At 41.2% G+C, this 21,289-nt stretch overlaps 3 protein-coding genes across 5 annotated transcripts; 1 reads left to right on the top strand and 2 right to left on the bottom strand.

The window, feature by feature from the left end:
• Positions 1-431: 431 nt before the first annotated feature.
• Positions 432-10,407, bottom strand: narf (nuclear prelamin A recognition factor). The gene is made up of 12 exons (XM_034569932.1): positions 10,101-10,407; positions 8,842-8,914; positions 8,653-8,721; positions 8,070-8,198; positions 7,843-7,975; positions 7,182-7,316; positions 5,616-5,734; positions 4,645-4,774; positions 4,190-4,262; positions 3,390-3,527; positions 1,743-1,900; positions 432-1,458 (listed from the first exon to the last, which is right to left on the bottom strand). Exons 2-12 carry the CDS (start codon positions 8,896-8,898, stop codon positions 1,211-1,213), a joined length of 1,389 nt encoding a protein of 462 aa, XP_034425823.1. The 5' UTR covers positions 8,899-8,914; positions 10,101-10,407; the 3' UTR covers positions 432-1,210.
• Positions 10,408-10,634: 227 nt separating this feature from the next.
• Positions 10,635-14,795, top strand: LOC117752538 (cytochrome b-245 chaperone 1 homolog). The gene is made up of 6 exons (XM_034569934.1): positions 10,635-10,786; positions 11,662-11,749; positions 12,209-12,250; positions 12,364-12,534; positions 12,636-12,780; positions 13,858-14,795. The coding sequence occupies exons 2-6, from the start codon at positions 11,662-11,664 to the stop codon at positions 14,012-14,014; spliced, it is 603 nt and encodes a 200-aa protein (XP_034425825.1). The 5' UTR covers positions 10,635-10,786; the 3' UTR covers positions 14,015-14,795.
• Positions 14,624-21,153, bottom strand: hexdc (hexosaminidase (glycosyl hydrolase family 20, catalytic domain) containing). Of its 3 annotated transcripts, none has more exons than XM_034569929.1 (12): positions 21,016-21,148; positions 20,851-20,946; positions 20,292-20,407; positions 19,226-19,313; positions 18,675-18,839; positions 18,401-18,587; positions 17,620-17,691; positions 17,322-17,520; positions 16,077-16,238; positions 15,889-15,996; positions 15,650-15,739; positions 14,624-15,166 (listed from the first exon to the last, which is right to left on the bottom strand). In XM_034569929.1, the coding sequence occupies exons 2-12, from the start codon at positions 20,935-20,937 to the stop codon at positions 14,995-14,997; spliced, it is 1,446 nt and encodes a 481-aa protein (XP_034425820.1). In that variant the 5' UTR covers positions 20,938-20,946; positions 21,016-21,148; the 3' UTR covers positions 14,624-14,994. The 3 variants fall into 3 exon arrangements, with proteins under 3 accessions (XP_034425820.1, XP_034425822.1, XP_034425819.1); XM_034569928.1 differs by having other exon boundaries at positions 14,805-15,166; positions 20,851-20,941; positions 21,016-21,153; XM_034569931.1 differs by lacking the exons at positions 20,292-20,407; positions 21,016-21,148.
• Positions 21,154-21,289: the final 136 nt, after the last annotated feature.

The raw sequence follows: 21,289 nt of genomic DNA on the forward strand, positions 1-21,289 counted from the left end.
AGCAGAATAAAAATACCTCCTACATATGGACTGAAGAGACACACTCATAGAAGGTTGGGTCACCTTTGTAGCTAATATAACAGAATGGTTATCAGTTTAATGTGCTCAGTTGTAGAGTGTTTCGGCGACACTAAAGGAACGTCCTGTTGAGATCAGAGGATCTGCAGGGAGCAGGATTGTGTTTAGTGAAAATATCTCCTGGTGCTCAGGGAATAAAACACACTGAATAGATCACTGATCAGTAAAAATCTGTTCTGACTTACACTTGTTTTGAATGACTGAGTTGAATGAGGGAAATTGATGGTGCTGTTTTTAGCCTTGCACATCGGAAACATTTCACCTGGGTTGGACCTCAAATGTTTTCACATTTAAACAAACTCTACAGGAAGCAGAGGCTTCATCAAATAATAAAAACGACACAACACTTTTTGTTTCTCTTGATTATTTTTTTAGTTCTTCACCTGTATGACCCGACAGTTTGATCTCGTAAAACAAAGAACAGATAGCAAAAATAATAGTTAGTGGAATGGGAACAAAATGACAGTACAAATGACATTTTCTTGTACCATTAAAAAGTAATTACACTCCCTTCACTGGTACAAACCAGATACTGTGTTGGCATGAGATGATCACGCTGTTGCATAGCGATCAATGTGTCTGAGAACACGCTGTGTTGTGTTTCAGTGAGGGACAGTGACGACGACTTTAACACAAAGTAAAACAAGCATGTTTCATGTTGGACGTTTAGGATTTGGATCATTAGACTCTTCAAATGCACATTCACTATCCACAAGTTCAGGTCATGAGTTCCAGTTGTGCTAAAAGCTTCTTACATGTTTTTCGCAGTGGCTTATTGCTTTGTGTATTTGAATAAATAGTTCATCCCTCACATCAGGTGCCTGTTTTATATAATATTTCTTATCACCAGCCATTATCTCAACAGCTTATTGAGATCGCCGCTACAGTTTACATGAAATGAAAGTTTGTGTGTTTCTGGACCCTGATTTCTCCACAGGCTCAAGCTTAATACAGGGGATCCACCATCACACCCTTGTGGCCAAATGGAAGAATTACATCCACAGAGACTTCCCTCTCCCTCACTGGTCCATAGTGCAGCGTTGTCAATGGCTTTGGGATGGTCCAAGTAGAATCGGTAACCCTGCGGAGGCGGCCCTCATTCAACCTCCTTCATAAATCGCATCCATCGTTCTCACCACTGCATGTGTGGTGGCTGTGTGTGCGTCTGAGTGTGGTTTCTGTACTGGGTGTGCAGCAGCGTGTTGGCCTGTGAGGAGTCCTGGCCCTGCAGCCATTCTTGATACAGGGTGTACAGGGTGGGGTTGACCTCGGGGAGACGCACCGGCAGGCTGCTGTAGGTGTCCTCCATCATCTGGACCAGGGCTTTGTCCACATGTCCCCCTGAATCGCTCTCTGCTTGACCGCGACCGCTCAAGCACCCTGAGTGGACCCATGGGAGACACACCAACAGATCAGCGCCGAATGGTACAAATTTTGAGGAATGTTTGCATTATGAGTATGGATGAGAACCCGACTGATATGGATATACTGTATATGTGTGTGTGTGTTTTCCAGTTTAAACATAAACAAAACAAAAATCTAAAGTAAATAAAAACAAATTTTGCTTGCTTTATTCTGTAAAATAAAAGTTTTCGTTATGGGTGCACATGAGTGAACAAAACCCTGATACTGATACATATATGAGTTGATAGTTGCAGTGTTACCTCCTGGACAGGACAGCACCTCCACCAACTGGTACGGCACACGTCCCTTCTTCATGCGGTGAACCAGGGTCTGGATGTTCCTGAAACCATAGATGGCCGCAAACTGCAGCAGAATTTCTCCGTCTCGCTCCAAGGTCACTTCTTGAAAGTCCCGGTTCCTACAAAAAAAGGCGACATGGAGAGTTTTTAGAAACAGAAATCATATTTGATGTCCACATTAACATACATTAGGATTTGACATTATTGACATTAGTTTTCACACTAGGGTAAAATGACATGGGACCAGTAGAGGGTGAGAAATACCAAAGAGAAGGTTTTAAAGAATTAAGGAGTAAAACTCATTGTATCAATGATTAAACATGAGGGATGTAACGATTCTCAAAATCCAGGCTTGGGTTTAGACCTTAGACCTCAGGATTATTATCCATCTTGATCTAATTAAACTAGCTTAGCCTACACCGAGCGTAGGGCTCATATCTCTCCTATTCATGCCCACCTTCGTTGGCTGCTAATTCAATTTAGGATTGATTCTAAAATTCTTTTAATAACTTTTAAAGCTCAGTACGGTCTAGCCCCCAAATACATTAAGTCCATATACTCCAAGCTGTAATTTAAAATCTTCCAACTAACACATAAAAGCACTTCTTAAATCAAGGTTGGTCCTAAGGGTGAACATGCTTTTGCCATCGGGGCAACTAGGCTCTGGAATTTATTGCCTGAGAAGATTAGACTTGGCAGCATTTTACCTGTTTTTAAATCGTTATGCTTAAAATGTCCAATGTGTAAAATTTAGGACTATTGGCAGAAATTGAATATAAAATAATCATCTAAGTTGTTTTCTTTACCCTAGAATGAGCCCTTTATATTGAAATACTAACATATATTTTTACATCAGGAGCGGGTCCTCGCTACGGAAGCTGCCACGTTTTTTTTTACATTAGCCTAGACTGGACAAACTAAACCCCTTTTGAGTTTTTAAGACAACTGAAGGCTACCACCGGTTCTCTGCCGTGTTTGGAAGGGGAGGGGGGGATGTGAGGGGTTTTCAGCTGCAACATGCAACGTCACCATTAGATGTCACTAAATTCTACACACTGAACCATGGAAGCATATTTTTATAAGAAAGACTTTTAATGCCTGAATTTTAACTGGTTTCGCTTTTTTTATATTTTCTTATCATATCATCTGTCTTATTTTTGTTTTGTCTTGTTTGGCTCTGTGTTGTTTTACTCCCATGTATTTTGCAAAGCACTTGGTAACCTTGTTTAAATAAGTTAGGAAATAGTTTTATTATTAAGAATTATTATTATTTTAATGCAGTTGTGATTGCTCAACCAACCGTGTGCTATTTAAAAAATATACAGCTTGTCTGGACCTTAAATAGTATAATCTATAAGTTTTATAGTGTTAATTTAAAAATAAAAAGTATTAATATATTAAATATTATTAAAGTGAGAGCTCAACAGGGTGCACTTGCAGCTGAAGCAGCAGTTTGTGGTGCTGCTGTAGTTCCATAGTTCTGTATTATGAATGCGGATGTTTGTGTCTCGGTTTCAGTCTCACTTTCATAGTGGTTACACCTCTAATGGGCATCAGAGAAAGCCACAGTATACAAGTCACAAGTCTCAGGGTCCCAGTGTCTCTCACCTAAGGCTCTTGTAGGTGATCTCATGGACGTCCAGACCAAAGAGCTCTTTGGCGGCATGTTTGAACACATGCTCCAGGAAACCTTCAGAGCCTCGGCCCTCGTGCCTCACCAGCACCCCCTCTCCTGCCTCTCCCAGCCTGAAGGGAACAATGAAAACTACTATGTCAAACTCTCAGTCATTATTCAAAATGCAATCAACTGCATCCTTTCCTAAACAGCTCTATAGTGAGTGTGGTGTGTAATGACACAGTCACTACAGAAAATGTATTATATGGTCCACAAAGATGTTCATTATTAAAGGGTTATTATATTGTATTGCATTATTTTGCATAGCATTACTACTTTTTCAGTGTATTATCAATTACACTCCATGGGATATTATGATCAGTTCTTCATTCCAACCTAGTGCCTCCATCCTCTCTCCTAAGATAAAAATAAATCTCCAGATCACAAATGCCAGAGGGCATCATGCCCCTTTCTCAACCTTTACTTTGATAAAATAAATCCCACTCTTAAAACTGAAGAAGAACACAACTTCTGGATGGATCACATTGCCCAATGAATCTGACTTTGAAGATTCTCCCAGACTATACCTGTTCAGTGTTAGCTATCTTCTAATATTAGCGAATGAGCTAGCAAATATGTTGTTTAACCTTGAAACATGGACCCATGTCCCTCCAGATCTATACTTTCCATTGTCTTTTCAGTTGTTGATCAGTTAGGAGGCAGTAAAATATGAATATGTGAATATGTTTCTTCTTTTTCTTATGTGAGGTGACAAACTATTTTCACTACTCACACTTGGTCCAGTGGAACAGAGTCCAGCTCATCCACTGAAACCTTCATCTTCTCCATTAGGTAATAGATCTCCCCTGCAACATCAAACATCTGTTAATTTAACACTTCTATGTTATTGATTGATTTTTTTACTTAAAGAAGAGGAGACAACACAATGTAATGGGTCGCCATTATGTTTTTTAAATTGGCTGAGATCCACTATGTCCACTATATCCAGTATTATGATTGCTTTTATGGTGGCAATTTAATAGTTAAAAAAAAAAATGTGTACAGTATAGTTTAATATATTACAGAGACAAAATGTTAAATCTTCCTGATCCTCCAGCACTACAGGGGTCTCACATTACAAGTACAAGTTGTACTCAACATAACGGAGCGGTTAAAACAAACACAAATAATTATAATCAAATCTTTGTTATCCCAAAGCAATAGTGAATAAGACAAAGAAGCCTGAACCTGAGGTGAGGACACAGTCCACGTCTCTGGTCTCCAGCAGGCTGTTGTAGAACTCCTCTCTGACGGCCTCCAGCTTCTTATCGAAGCAGGGAGCCACCACGACGTGGTACACCTTCTCTGGACTCAGCTTCTGCTGGGAGATGAGGCAGAAAAGAAAAAGAGAAAAACTTAAAAAGACACCTGAACCTGATGCATAAAGTATTTTACACATTGGCTACAATGCTTTGATGTTTCTTTTCAATAAAGATTTGGATGACAAGACAGAATATACCATTAGCACTGTTCATAACAAAGTGGTGTGCACCTATGACAGACAAAATATCTAACCACCAGTTAAAATCTGAGCAGGACAGAGTTACGTTAGTGAACATCACAATACTGTTAATATTTCAAACAGGAGCCCTATTTGACGGCCCTGGTATTTCCCCTTAGATTTATTCTTATGATCTTCTTGCATCTGACAAACTTGGCTGTGGGTTAGATTGGTTGCTGCTCAAAAAAAAAAATTGCTGGGGTTTCAAATGTAGCCGTGCACGAACCTGAACCTGGTTGCTCTGTCAAAATGAGCATGATTAAAGCCATACTTCAACTGCAACAAAATGTAAGTGGAAAAACTCGTTTCAGCGACATGCAGCTTCAAAACGACCAGTATTATTTATGTTAAATAATAAAATAAGCATTAGGAGAAGAGCTGTTAAGCATGTTAAGTAATGCTTTCACTCAAAACCCTGCACTCACACTCAAATATACGTACAGGGTTTTGAGTGAAAGCATTACTTAACATGGAGAACAGCCACAAAGACCTCACAATTCATGATGTTATTACCTTGTATGTCTACACAGAAAACTTACACAGTGTGTTATTTTTGGTTAATCTATAACGGGAAGCCCTCACTGATACTGAAACTGGGCCAACAGCTGTTCAATAGGAATGTTTAATTGCACCACCACAATTGAATATTCCTGCTCACCTGCTGTTTGGAGAAATAGTCTTTGACCAGGCAGCCCATGATCTGCTGAGGAGACCTGGCTGTGCAGATATGAGGGGTGACCAAACTTCCCAGGACACACTCTGAATAACGGATCCACCCTATGCAGTCACAAACACAAAAACACACACACAGACACACACGCTCTACGGTTAGTAAAGTAACCCTTGTACTACTGCGCTCCAGTCTCACACACCACATGATAGCTCAGTCAAATAGGGTCACACACTGGGTTTAACAGACCTAACACATTGGTAATGACTCTCATTCATAAAAAGGTGATGGAGCTAGTTCATGGTTTCCATTGACCTAGTTGTGACTATGTTTACATGGACACCAATTTTCCGACAAATCGATTATAGTGTTTACATTAGTTGCTTATATGCCATTTATATTCTGGTTTTCTATGTTTTTATTTTAAATAAACTTTATTAATTAACAAATTATAACATAACATACAAATATAAATAAACAGATATACAATGCCAGGGGTTATAAACAGTTTGACTTTAACAAATACAAACTGATAAAGTAAACAGATATAATTAATAAAATAATAAATAAATATATACAATACTATATACCAAATTTATATTGGTGCAAAATTGAAATGTATATATATATATATATATATATATATATACACATACATACATACATACATATACATACATATACATACATACATACATACATATACATATACATACATACTATTGCACCAAAATTAAATTTGTGAAATGATATAGCACTTTACTGCTCTTTTAAAAACAAAGACAAAAGATTAAGTTGTTATCCAGTAATATGATGAGGTTGCAAAGAAAGGGAAAGTATAAAAGCATTAAAGATATAGCCCCGTTCACATGTTAGAGAGCGTAGTCCGATTATGGCTGACATCATTTACGAACACTATGTCTGATGTTATTCCACATGTTTGTTTTTTTTTAAATCCCACCATGAAATAGTTTCACGTATGATGCAGTCATTTTAGGTGTTTTCTCCACATGTCTAAATTAGATTAATTATTCTGAGTATGACCATTATTCAGGTTAAGATAATCAGAAAATGCCGTTTACATGGCAGTGTCTTATTCAGACCATTGTCTTGATTGGGTTAATATCGGTATATTGGTATACACGTAGAAGACACTGTTGCAAAATAAAAAAACTACAACAACTGACAATACATTTCTTCCTGATTTGTTGATGATGTTTTCTTACAGGATAAATATCCAAGAATGTCAGAGTGGAATGAAAAAAAAAACATATACGTATTTTGCTACCCTCCTTGTCTCAACCATGCAAACTGAATGGTTGGATGTATGTTCACAGTACGCAGACTATCTCTCATGAAGGGAGTGGTGAAAGAAAGGCTTCCTATCTTTCCCCACCAGCTCTCTTGCTATTTTTTGCTTCTAAAATCTGCTCTGTTTGGCCCTGTTCAGCACACGGCATGCAAATCAACTCTGTACACAGTCAGTCAGCAGCCCGGGGGAGAGAAAGAGAAGGAAGCGAGGAGAACATGGTGGAGCAGAACTGGGAGTTTTACCTGGGCAGGAGGAGGTGAACATGGGCAAGGCATGGGCATCGTGGTGCCTCCTGCGATACCTCTGAATGAACTCCTTCTGGCTCTCTAAGATGCTGAAGCCTGCCGCCAGAGTGGTGTCAAACACGTACTTTACTCCTGTGTGCAACATCCACAGAGCAGAGAACAGAGACACTGAACTGGGGGAGAATGTTAAGCCTCCATGACAGATACCAAAGAGTAGGTGGCACTTTCTCCACACCAATAACAGTCCAAATATTATTAAAGAACATAGTGGGACCAATTAAAAATGAGACGAAGCAGGCAAACTTGTATTTGTTCAACAATTGTTAGGTCACTGTCGTTCAACCAAATCTGTGACATTCTGTGTCTCACTTCCCCGTTTTATTGTCCATGTCTTGCTGTAAAACCAATTTCCCTTCAGGAACAAATAAAGTTTTAGTTGAGTTAAAAGAACTTCAACAATGCAGGTGAATATAGGTGAGATTTAACTGTTTTTATACTGATGCATTGATTCTTCTGATCAGCTGTTGAGGCGGAGTTTGTTCCACAGTGTAGGCGCTGAAACCATAACAGCATGATCCCCCCTTATTAAAGCCAAAACCAAAATACTTTCTAAAGCCTTAGAAGCTCAACGCTGATGTGTGATTCAAATCCAGCTCACCCAGGCTCTTGAGGAAGCCACAGAGTTTGTGGGCAGCTTCATTGATGTCCACACCAAACTTGGCGGCGAAGAAGGGCAGGGACTGCGGACAAACCGAGGCAGCCACCACCTTGTGCTTTGACGCGTCACACTTCTGACAGGGACAGAGAAACAATAAAAGATAACACACTGTGCAAACTTCCTGGCTTTCTTCAGATTTCAAAAAGAGTGCTGATTGTGTGTTGTACCTTATTTAGTGCGAGAGCACGCTCCAGTTCCTCCAGGCTCTGCTGAGAGATCTTGAGGGTCTCCTCCTCTGAGACGCAGCCGTCACAGGAAAGACAGGCACTCAGCAACACATGGGAGCCTTCATTCATCTGAGGGAGAACGAGAAGAGTGGTGAAGGCTTTTAAAAGGCGTCATCTAATGGGTTAGAAGTAAACTTCCTGAATCTCTTAAGTGTGGAAGAAGCTGCATCATCCCTGATATATATACAGATAGTGGTGGTGATGATGGCCTGTGGGTCACAATAAGGTAATTCCTGGACTCACAACATGCTCTCCTCTCTTTGTAATAAAATAGCGTCTTTGCTGAATACAATATTTCGGTCCTGGGTCTCTTCTAATCCATGTTGGGTTAAGGAATTACTATTTATGTGAAGGATGTTCCTATAGTCACATTGTAGCCACTTTCAGACATGAAGTCTGGAGAATGTCTGAAAATGGGGTCCAGAGTTTCTCCACATATGAACAACGCAGCAACAGCCCTTTATTGAAGAAAAAACAACGTGGACAGTTTCTCTTAGATCACTCATAATTGAACACACATTACCTGTCCGTTGACTTCATCGCTCTTCTCCTGCTGCGAGTTGGCACCTTCATCACTCTGTTTCTTGTTGCACTGCGAGTAGATCAGTAGTAACATTTTAAAAAATGAACAAGACAGCTTCTCTGATCCAGAGTTTAGAAGAGAAGCGACTAATTCTTGAGACCGTGTGGTGACGCTGGTCCAGAAACTCACCTGTTTGGTGCAGTTCTCACACTTCTCCTTGCGCTTTGCGATGTTGACCTCGGACATTTTCCACCCTGGTAATCTGTAAATTGAGGGTGACAGAAACAAACCCTCATATGCATGCACATACACACACAGCATGGGAATCGTCTTCCCAGTGTTGATCACCTCCTCTCAGCATGCTCTCTCTGAAGCAGTGTCATGATGAGTGTGTCTGCAGTCTGCTGTTCCAGGGTGTTGTTTTGTCAACCCCAACCTCCACTGACCCTGCCTCCCCCAATGTCCTACCACAACCAACCCGCTTATCAGAAACACAACAGCCTCATAATGATGGGAAACCTACAATGAACACAAACTCGTATCCTGTCATTAAAATCTTAATGGTTGGAGTTAATTACACACACAGAGCCAAGAGAAAACAGCCCATTACCGAAGGAAAAAGACAAGTATGGGCTGGAAGCTCCCATCGTATGAAATCACACTTATTGTATAAATACAGTGTCAGTCTCTGACGGGGAAGAAGACCCAAAATGTTGACTATTAATAATCTTATATGAATAATTAGAGGTGGGCGAGAACACAATACCAATATTAAATCGCAATACCATTCAGTTTGTATATGACAACTGAAGTCTACCACAGCTTCTCTATCATATTTGGAAGGGGAGGGTGAGGTGAGGGGGGTTCAGCTGCAACACGCAACTTCATTACCAGATGTCACTAAATTCTACACACTGAACCTTTAAGTTATTGTGTTTTTCTACTCTCTGACTTAGAATACCTCATATATCTCCTGCAGTACTACTCGTGATACCTCTTGTACACTGCACTCAACACTACATCAAGTGTTGAAACAGAAATTTAGAGTTTATATACACAAACTTTACTCATGACCAAATCTGATCAGTCTTAAAAATAAAGAAGAAACAATAACGTGAAACGTATCGTGATAATTATCGACATCAACTGTAACCGTCATATCATTGTGGCCACATCGTCCAATCCTGGTGGATAGTAATAACAATATGGCTGCATAACAACAGTATATCTGTAACTACAGACTAATTAAAGCCATAAACATCTCAAAACATCAACGTGTGCAACGTTGTTCAGTTACGCAAGTTATTTTTCAGCATGGTGCGTTTAAGGCCTGTTTATCTCACGGTAGGTGACTGTAATCTCTGTAAAAAAACATGTATATTTCTAACCGTGTATGTCGGGTCTGTGTTAACATGGCAGGGACACATTTGAATGGAGGGTTCACTCACCGGACGGTTTCTATCCCACTGCCCTTCCACACAAAGACAGAAGAGCCGCAGAGGACGAGCTCCGGCGGGGGGGGAGAGCGGGCAGCACCGACGCCGCTCAGCCGGGCAGGTGAACTCTTCGGCGGCCGCTCAGCACCGTCTCATCCTCGGCTCAGGTGCTCTGTGGACGGTGCCCCCTCTGGCTCGCGGCTGACACACGAATGAAACTACAGCGTGTCCGGAGGCGTCGGAGATCCAGGGATTCAAACCTGTGACTCTTCAGCTCGCCCGACTCCACCGTGCACCCCGGTGCGGCCTCTGCGCATGCGCCAAACCTGTCAAAATAATGGACCGATGAAGTCAGGTTTAGTGCGAAACGAAATTATTTTTTTGTTTGTAAATAACCAGTATGATTTATAACCTTTTAAAAAGTGTGTGGTAAAAAAACCACGCGGCTGAATACACACAATCCATTAAAACAATGCAGACAAGCTTTTATGTTGAAGTCAGAGAGTAAATGAAGCCGTCCAATCAGAGCTGAGGGATCCCGGAAGGAAGTGTAACCCATTCATGACAGTTGCTGCAGTTGTTTTGTGCAATGAAATGATTTCAACTTCCTTATAATTCAACACGCGCGTTTCTCTACACAAACGACTTTGTATTGAACCGTACAAGCGGATATTTGCTGAAATAATCAACGGTGAAAGGTAAGTGATAGAAAACGTCTTTTACTTTGTGTTTTTGTTCAGTACTAGTCTGAGACAGTGGGGATGTGTGGTTCCTCCACCTCTGAGACTTCTACCCCCTCGACAGAGGAGGTGGATGGACTTGTGTTGCTCAATGGACTTAAAACGAATCCATAACGGCTGTGTGTCTTATCTCTCCAGTTACAATGTCCTGGTTAGTCTGGCTAATCCAAAGAACCTGTTTGGGCACTTTCACTGAAAGAGCTAATTCAATATTTGACATCAGCATCTCTGGATCACCCTGAAGACTGTGTGGGACAAGAGAGGCTTTGACCTGTCACATCAGGAAAAGCAATGATGAGTAAATGGTTATTTAGTTGAACTTGAATAAAAAGGAGTCATTGTTTGTGTCATTAGAATCATTGGTGCTTCAATTATTTGTTATGAAACAATTAAGCTGTGTTTAATACAAAACAATGTAAAAAATGTCACAATGTGTGAAAATGAAATGATTGAATCCATTGTTTTGAAAAGCCTCTTGAACAGGTTCATTTATAATATTATATATTAATAAGTATTCAGTGTTATTAGATAGATAGATAGATATACTTTATTGATCCCTAACTGGGGAATTACTGTGATACAGGTGTGCACATCAGACACTAAACAAGTTGTAAGAATATAAGATCAAAACTATAAAAAATATTAAGAATAAAAATACAAAAAGTAGAAATTAGAAAAGGCATGTTACTGTAAATTGTTTAAAATAAAAAAATACAAAAAACTAGGCTATTGTCAGAACATATATTTTTTTGGTGATTTTGGGTGAACTGCCTTTTAAGACCCAGGTAAAATTGGCTTTTGGTAAAATACATGATGTGCTTGATTCTGCTCAGATGGGATACATGACAGTAGAGGAGCACAGCTCCACTTTGCTCCACCTGACGAGATCTCCGGGCATTCGTTCATGGTCGCTTCTTGTTGGTAAGTGTCTATTTTGACATGATATTTTCAGATATGAAACTAGAATTGCTCTCAGTAGAGCGCATACCTCCGCCAAGGAGCAACAGTCTACTTCAGTGTCAATCAACGTAGAACAAATTGCACCCACTTCGAATCCCCTGAGTGTGCCTGATTTTCTTCATCAAGATCCAAGAAGTATTCCCTGGAAAATTTATAAAAATGTCAAAAAATGCTCTATCTCAAAAGGTTAAAGAAAGTGAGAGAAAATTACTTTTTCCACCCATTTGTCAAAATCCACCCTAAAAGTTGAGTTCTTTCTTGGCACATGTCCCATCCTCCCACCAGGTTTCATGGAAATCCATTCAGTAGTTTTTGTGTCACCCTGCTGATAAACAACTAAACCATGTACTGTCCTTCTTTAATAAAAGTATCTGTCCCTGTACTGGCTCATAAATAACAACCCCTCATTTGAATTTTCAGGTATAACATCAGTTGGGTTGGCAGCTGCATACTACAGCTCAGGTACACAAACTGAATTTACATTATGTGTTCACCAGATCTTTTCATCAACATCACTTTCCACATTCCCATCTCATGCCGCTTTCTGCTCTTCTTGTTAACTGTGTTGTGCACAGACAGCATCCTGTGGAAGCTTTTCTATGTGAGCGGATGTCTGTTTGTGGCCATGCAGAACATGGAGGAGTGGGAGGAGGCGTTGTTTGACAAAAGCAAGAATCTGATCGAGCTCAAGACCATCAGCTTGTACGCTTCAGTCCTGACGTTGTGGAGGAAGGGCCACGAGAAAGGTCAGTGAAGCCACAGAGTTGGTTAATCAGTACCGCAAGTTTGGTTTGAGATTTAAGATCTTAATTTCCTTTTCCCCTCTCTCTTTCTCTCTGTGTCCCAGTTGTGTTGGATATGACACAGCTCTGTGATATTTGTGTCCAAGAGGAGAGGGTACGGTATCTGGGGAAGGGGTACCTGCTGATGCTGCGGCTGGCTGCTGGCTTCTCCTACCCCCTCACACAGAATGCCACACTGGGGGGACGCAGGTAAATATCTGCTGCTGACAGTTCCAACACATAAAGCAGACCGTGTAATGAATGAGAACAAGAAACTGAAAACATGGATGGCCTTCGAGTGCTTTTGAAACCCTAGTTAAACATGTGTACACATTAAAACTCATATGTAATAAAACAGAAAAAGTGGAATTACCCATTAAGTTCATATTGTCCAATTGTTTGATCTCTGCAGAATGATAGTTGAACATTTCAAATAATTCTCCAGAGAAAGTCCATGAACTGAGATATGTGCACTAACATGGTACAGCATGTGCACACTAAGTTTTAGAATACATTTTACTCTATGATGATGATCAGTATGAAAGCAATGCTTTTAAGCATAATAATTTAATTGTATGTCCCCCTGAATCCACATAGAGAATTTATAATGGTTCTGAATGGGTGGCTGGGTTTTCCATTTCAACCACGAGAGACTTTGAATTGACAGTGGAACAAATATTTTATTGCCATGCACAACAAAGAAAGTGATGGTATATGTTATAGTCTTTCAGCGTTTAAACCTCTTTGTGAAGTCATTTGGATTTAAGGGGGTGAAGCAGAAAGTAGAATAGGAACCCAACCCAGGGTCCAGACAATAATGGGGGTTGAGGATCAGGATGTGATTGACTCTGCTGGACTCTATCAGGGCTTTGGATGAAGACTGGTGGAGACTGGGGTGGAGACTGGGGTGGAGGCTGGGGTGGAGACTGGGGTGGAGACTGGGGTGGAGGCTGGGGTGGAGACTGGGGTGGAGGCTGGGGTGGAGACTGGGGTGGAAAGGGTTTACAGCGGCTCACTGAAATGGCAGCTGACTGCATGAGAGTGGAGAAACGATTTTAAAGTTTGACAGCAACCGCATGACTGGCTGGATGAGAGAAATAAAAGTAAAAGTTGTGCGCTCAATGGTGACTACTTTCATACATTTTACAATTATCAGCCTGGATATATTGTTTTCTAATATTAAAATAACCACTTAAACATTTGTGAAATATTCTACCATTATACTACGGTATCAAATGGAATGTAATATATTTTCTGCTTCTGTCTCTTCCGTCTGTGACCTGTCAGTGATGTGGAGGCAGTGGCTGCATTGCTGAAGCGCTTCGTGGGGCTGGAGGACCTGCAGCAGCAGCGCAGGCAGCACGAAGAAGAGGCAGAGGTCGGAGAGGAGGAAGATTTTGCGGGCGACAGCAGTGATTCGGATGATGAAGCTAATGAACTCTGATCACTGTGACTCGCAGCTTTCCTGTAACTCTGGGTGGACTGAATTTGGGGCATTATAGAGGGTGAAGCCTTTTCTACATTTGTACGCGTGTGCAAGTGAGGGAAGGTGACTGCAGCTGAGGGAAAGTAGAATGTTTTTTCCTACACTTACATGTACTGTCAGGGGCATATTAAGTTTAATCAACATTTTCTAAGAGTTTCCAGAATTGTGGTGAAAGACCTTTTTTTACACTCTGCTGTAAATGCAGCTTTCTGCAAATGAGTATTGCGTCTCAGCGTTTCTGATGTAATTACCGTAAGAGTACACTCCACATTACAGATTTACTGTGCCTTCCTCTTGTACTCTAATAGGCGTTTATGTGTGAAAGTCATGGAAAGTGCCTTTCCCACAGTTTGGCCCACCCAGCTAATAATCACCTTTTTGCCTGTTTATAGCTGGAATCCGGATGAATGCATGTGCAAACTGTAACCAGGCTTGACGGATTTTCATGGCTCAGTCAAGAGTAATCTATGTGTGAAATTATTGGGCTGCTGTTCTGTTTTTGTACTTTTTGTGAACCAAAGACTGAATTTCAGGCAACACCTTGGTGATTTAAAGTGTTTTTTTCCCCCTCTGAACTCTTCTTTGTGTTTTGAATCAGGGCTGTGTCACTTACGTCAGTGAATGTTTGTGCTGCTGAGAGAAAAACCAGAGGATTTGGGGGTTAACTGTTGATAGATTTTATTGTCTTTGTTTACTTTATTTCTTTTGCAGAAATTATATAAAAATGTTTTAATACAAACCCCAAGTCTGCTCATGATATTCATTCATTTCTTTTTCAATATCAGTGCAGTTTACAATCATCAGTTTGCTCTTCAACACAAATTCAACATAAAATCACTTCTGTTAATTCACATATATGGCTTGCAAAAAAAATAAAATGGAGACCAATGTCTGAATTGGTCTAGAAAGCAGTTTGATACGGAGCTGCCAGTGTTTGTCTACGGCACCATCTCCTTTATACATGTTATGATGTCCTCTGTTATCCTCTGTAAAGGAACCATCACAGGGCTAACATGCTCCTCCATCCACTCTTGGGCTGTAGACTCTGGGTAAAGAAGCACCATCTCCTCTCTTACAGCCTCCGCCTTCTGTTGCAGTGCGGTCAAAAATCTGATGAGATGAGACCAGATGGAGATTCAGTTACAAGACAAAAAAAAGAGTTCTGAACAAAACAACCAAATATTGTGCACAGAATGACATTGTAATGTTAGGCAAAAACAAACGGACAACAAAGCTAAAGGCCTCCAGCCCTTCTTGCTGCACTCTGAGGCTGTAGACAGGCACAATAAGCTGTAAAAAGATAAACGATCAGAGGATGGAGCCATGGTGGTGCGCTCCCGCCTGTACACATGCTGGACCAGTCATGAGTCAGTCTTTATTTTAATAGCATCAAATTAAATAAGCTGAATGTACCGAAACTTGAACATAGATAAGCATGATACACATGACCTAAAATGACAGAAATCATCTTTAAGAAAAAAATATTTGTTGTGTACTTTGACTTTTTAGTTTGGTCCATCGTTCACCCAAAAGTGGCTCTAATACTTCACTGTATCACAAAGTCTTGCTGTAATATAAGAAACTCGTGCTCACGTTGATGCTTGGTTATGAATCTCCATGGTGATGAGTGGGCTGACCATCTTCCTCTGTAGTTGGTAGGGGCTGAACCATCCTCTCACATACCTGCAATGTGAGTATACAGAGCTATTCAGCTGCCATTCAAACATAGCTGCTCTCCACAACCAATGCACAGAAGTCAACATTATGTCCAAGCGAGTGGTCACGTTAACATGCAAACATGTGAAAAAGTGTGATCACTGTACACGACTCACATGCTGTTTTGAAAAAATCGTATGTCCTCCGAGTTGATCAGTGCATCGAGCTCCACAATTAACTCAGCCAGCCTCCTTCCTGGAAACAGGGAGTCGACTGCAGATCCCCTAAGAGAAAAAAAAAATTCTGAAGATACTCCAACACTATAGAGTGGCCATGTTGTTCTTAAAACAGTGCCCGACCTCACCTCTCCATGACGTCCACCTCCACTGAGGAAATACCCAGCTTCTCAGTCACTGTGCTCAGAGCCTCAGCGCTGAGCTGACCATGGAGGAGAGTCTGCAGACAGGCTGCTAGTGATGGAAGAGCCACGGGCATCAGCTCACACAGCACTGACATGTGGTCATACCTGACACAGGGGGAAAGGGACCCCGTTAAAAGCTCTGTGCTAATTACTGGACATTTTAGAAAACTGAGGTTTCTAATGGAACATCACATTTCTGAGTCATGAAGTCCAAACAAAATTCAAGTGTTAATCAATCATATATATTGTAAAGATACACTGTTATTGAATTGTGACAACTGTGCTCTTCGTAAGCACTGCCGTGCTTCAAATGTATGTATACAGTAAATGGTCTGTATTTTTAGGCCCTGTTCAGAACTGGTATTATCATCTAAGGTGAGAGACCCGATCATAAGTGGACAGCGTTTAATTCTTCTGTTCACACCTGGTATTAAAATGCATCCTGAATGTGTCTCCTGTGACCACTTTCCTGCTCTATATGCAAATACACATGATGGCTATTGGTGTTTGTAACAAGTCCAAATGATGTTGGTTTGAACCCAGTTACAGATATGACCTATGACAATGTTTGTGTATGTGTGTGGATCTGTGTGTGTGTCGATTTCAGCATGAGAAAGAGAAAGAGAAAGAGTGAACGGAGTCAGGAGGGGCTGAGTGATTCATTGTCCAGCTATGAGGAAAGATTTGACCAATTTAAGAAATGTATCAATCATTATGTGGTGACTAGTGTTGATACTGAGGCGGTGGCTCCAAACTAAATTAATCTACGGACACAGAGAATCATAAAAATAAGTTTGAACTGTCGCAGGTCAGAGACATCAGCTTGGTCCTTCATATGTGGCCCAGGACGCATTTGCAGTCACACAGCAGAAAGAATGTGGCAACATGCCTCCCCGACCACCTCATATAAAGGATGCATTAGGGTGTGTTCAGACGTGTGCTTAGCACTGACCAGTAGTGATTGGACCTCTCAGAGTGGATGGTAATACCTGCAGGTCTGAACGGTGTCATATAGCACTTTTCTAGTCTTAATGACCACTCAAAGCACTTTACAGTGCAAGTTGCATTTACTGATCGTCCACTCAGTCCTCTAACCCAGAGGCTTCCATCACAACCCTACTAACAATTACAGAAATAAAAATCAATCATTTGTTAAAAAGTGTAAATACATTTCAAAATCTTTCTTACCTTTGCCAGCCTGTGAGGGCGATTCCCTTCAGCTTTATGGCAGCAGGTAAAGCAGCAGCCACCTGCAGCCACTGCAGATGGTTGTCCACATGTCTCTGCGTGCTGGTCACACAGGTGTAAACGCTGGTCGAGCCTTTAAAGGAGCTGGCTGCCCACAGCTCCGACATGCCGGCACTGCAGTACTTCTCCAGCAGAGACACTGGCCGACAAAGTTAGAGGGTACATCACTACTTACGCATGTTTTGGGGAATCACAGCCACATGTTAAATTGCCAATTCTGATGGTTAACAGTCCCTACCAGTTGTGTCCACATCCAGGTCAGGTGTGTAGTCCCACAACATGGGCTGGACGAGTCCTACGAGGCCGCTGGCTGTTTACAAAAAGAGAAAACAAGTTTGAAACTGCTAAAGAATGAATAGAAACAGTCAAATTAAGAGACATTTGAGTGCACGGATACCAAAAACCAGCAGTGGACCTTCAAATGAAAGACCAAGCACAATTCAATTCAACACAATGAGGAAAATTCTACACTGATATTATTTATTTATTTTAAAACGATGGACCACGCCTCTGAAACAGCCTTCCTGAAAACCTGAGGGCAGCAGAGAGTGTTGATATTTTTAAAGACCTACCTTTTAGTCAGGCTTTCAAATTGTATTTATTTATTTGACCATTTATCTATATTTAATCCTGTTTTATCATTCGGTATATTTTTTAAATTCTCTTTCTTCATTATCTTCAGATTATATTCCTTTAAATACACTATCATTTTTTGATTTTACTTACTAAAATACATCTATTCTTTCTCAGAAGTGCATTATTTTCTACGCTGTATATCTTTATTTTATTTCTCTTTTGCTCACTCGTTAATTTTGTATTTTGCTATTCAGAATTTCAGTCTTTTTTAAATTCTGCCTCGAATGTTTCCTCATTAGCATCTTTGGGAGTTGTGTACATGGGTGGCTGCACTTGCTTGTGTTACTCGGGGGTGTAAGCTAACGCACTGTTTTTGAAAAATGTGAAATCCTTAAGCTGCTGCAATACCTCTGCTTTAGTGAGAAGCAGCTGTTCTTCCTCACCTTTGAGTGTGTCCTGGCTCATACTCCTCATCATATCATCCCACATTATGATGCTCATGTCAGGCCACGCCTCCTTGATGGCCTTGGCGATCTTGGTCACGTGATTCAGGAAAAGTTGCTGCACTGTACGTTCTGGCGAGGCAGCCAACCACTGCTTTGACTGCTCCCCTTCACCAAGCATGTACACCTAGAGGACAAGCACATGAGTGATGGTGGTAGCCCAGTGATGACAACACAGCTGGTTAAAAAAAAACAAAAAAGGCAAAGTCCTCACCTCGTCTGCTCCGATGTGCAGCGTGTTGAGACCAGGATGCAGCTCCACCACCTGCCTCACCATCTCCATCACCACCCTCACCCCGTCCTCTGCGTGTGGATTCAGGGTGCCCACGCAGTGCGGCAGCTCTCTGAGGCCCCACATGGGCCGATGCTTCAGCACAAACTACGACAGAGAAGCCACAAACGGTGCCTGACGGTGAACTCCAAAACTGAGCAGCTGTAGCCACATCGCGAACAGTTATAACCGACAGAAGAGCTGAATTAGTTAACTTTAAAAATGTGTTCTCTGTCATCATTAAGCTTATTAAAAAAAAATCTAAATTTAAAACAAATTGCTTATGTTTTTAGCAATGGTTTAGCTGTTCGTATCTTTTGTCCTTTCTCTCCTTACTTTGTTCTCTTGTTGTTTGTTGTTGTTGTTTGTTCTGCACCTGTTTTATTATTGTCACTTGTATCGTTCCGTTTCTTATTTGCACGTGTTTGGAGACCCCCCCTCGAAAACAAGAGGTGTTTATCCCACGACAAAAAAGTTCTACATGTCTGCCTCACCTCCATGTGGCCAAACGTCTGCACCAGCGGGATGACGTCGATGCCCTTGGACCTGGCAAACATCTGCATGGATAGAACTTCCTCTCGGCTGGAAAAACAGCACACGGTGAACAGACTCACTAACTGAACTTGTGGAATCAAAGCATGTTATGGCACATCAGACTTGCACATGAAATATTACCCCCCATCCCTCACAGGAAGGATCATAACTGTCTAACAGGATCTCACTACATGATGAGGATTTTATCTTTAGCTATAAATAAATGCTGAAATAAACATATTCACAGACAGAATTATGGTAAATCACATAAATAAATAACTTAGTAAATACATGTTTAGTGTAGAATCGGGACATAAGTAAGTAAACGTCTTCAGTTATTTCCACGTTTCTTGTCTGGATGTTAAGGAGGTTGGTGGCACCACTAACATCACTCCACTGCTTTAACCAATAAACAACTGATTTTTTAGTTGATGAAATGAAAAATTCATATTATTTTATGAAAATAACTATTAATAGCAGCGCTGAATCGACAATTTCATGTCATAGGGTTAATGTGGTTATAATACCACAGAATGATTCTTTCCTCTCTACTGTCTGACTTCAAAATACCTGACACTTACCGTCTTTTAAATTAATTATAAATATTCTAATGAATGTCCTATAAAACCTGCACAGGAAAGATCATCACGTGAACAATCACTTCACAGCTCCTTCTGTATAATGGAATGTGTGTTACTGTGTGGATACATTACTGACGACAGATTATCACAAGGGTGCCATCTAGTGGTTGTGTTGGACAGGGTTGTACAAATCCCTGTCTTCATTGTCCATTATTACCTGTCATAAACCTATTATAAACCTCCGCCTAGGTCCAACAGTCCCCTTGTAAAACCACAGTTAACTCACCAGGGCTGGATTTTTATTTGGATCTGCACCAAATTGTACACACTCATAAATATCAGTCTAATTCTGTTAATGAATATCCAAGAATTATTATCTGGTTAAAGGAAAACGCAGATAAGAGGAAGGGAGGGGAATAAACAAGGCTCATGTGTAACACTGCACCTATAGGCAGGCTGTGCTGTGGCCTGCAGCAGCTTCAGCTCCCCCTCATAAGGAAACGTGTCCTCATACTCCACCAGCAGGCCATCCACTCCCAGCCGAGAGAGCAGCGAGATCAGCTGAGGAGACGAAGGTGGAGGTTTACACAGAGACAGTGTGTGTGTGTGTGTGTGTGTGTGTGTGTGTGTTGCAGCATATCAAAGGTGAGGAAGTGCTTGTTACTGACTGCATCTAATTTAAAGATATGTTCCATCAGCCATAACTGTTTTGTGAGTTAACCTGTTTGCATGTCTATCTATAGTCTACCCATAGTTCTGAGGGCCAATTGTGGTTAAATACCATCATTGTGAGGACATGTTGTCGTTGTGAGGACATTTAGGCTGGTCCACACGAATTCCATGTGCTGTTTGAGGGTTGAGACTTGGCTTTGGGGCTAGAGTTAGGTTTGGGTAACGGTTAGGCATTTAGTTGTGATGGTTAAGGTTAGGATAAGGTGCTAGGGAATGCATTATGTCAATGAGTGTGAGGACACTCATGTGTGTGTGTCCGTGCTCTCACTCACTTCATGGAGGTACTCTGGTCTGGGGGGAGCACCTTTCAGATCCAGGTGAACCAGCTTCTTCCCCTCTGGCCACGGTGGACTCTTCATGCTGCTGCACTGAACAAACACCGCCTCCGGTTACCGTTGTTTTCATGTGTGACACATTACAGGAGGAGTCTGACTCACCAGGACTGTGGAAACGGACACACTGGATTAGATCAGAGAGCCGTGAACTCTGGAGACGTTGCTGCGTTCGAACCTTAATCAACCTGACTGATTCTGCACGATCACTTCCTTCTTCTCCTTATATCACACGGCTGCTAAAGAAATTAATGGTGCAATACCGCCACCCCCTGGACAAAGTTGTGAATCATATGAGTAAACTACATTCTTCAGTTTGGTCTTTTCCCAGAAAGTTAAATACAGCAGTAGACTTTCGTACTATAAACATGTCATATGT

Source organism: Hippoglossus hippoglossus, chromosome 19 (genome assembly GCF_009819705.1).
Source record: "Hippoglossus hippoglossus isolate fHipHip1 chromosome 19, fHipHip1.pri, whole genome shotgun sequence".
NCBI lineage: Eukaryota > Metazoa > Chordata > Actinopteri > Pleuronectiformes > Pleuronectidae > Hippoglossus > Hippoglossus hippoglossus.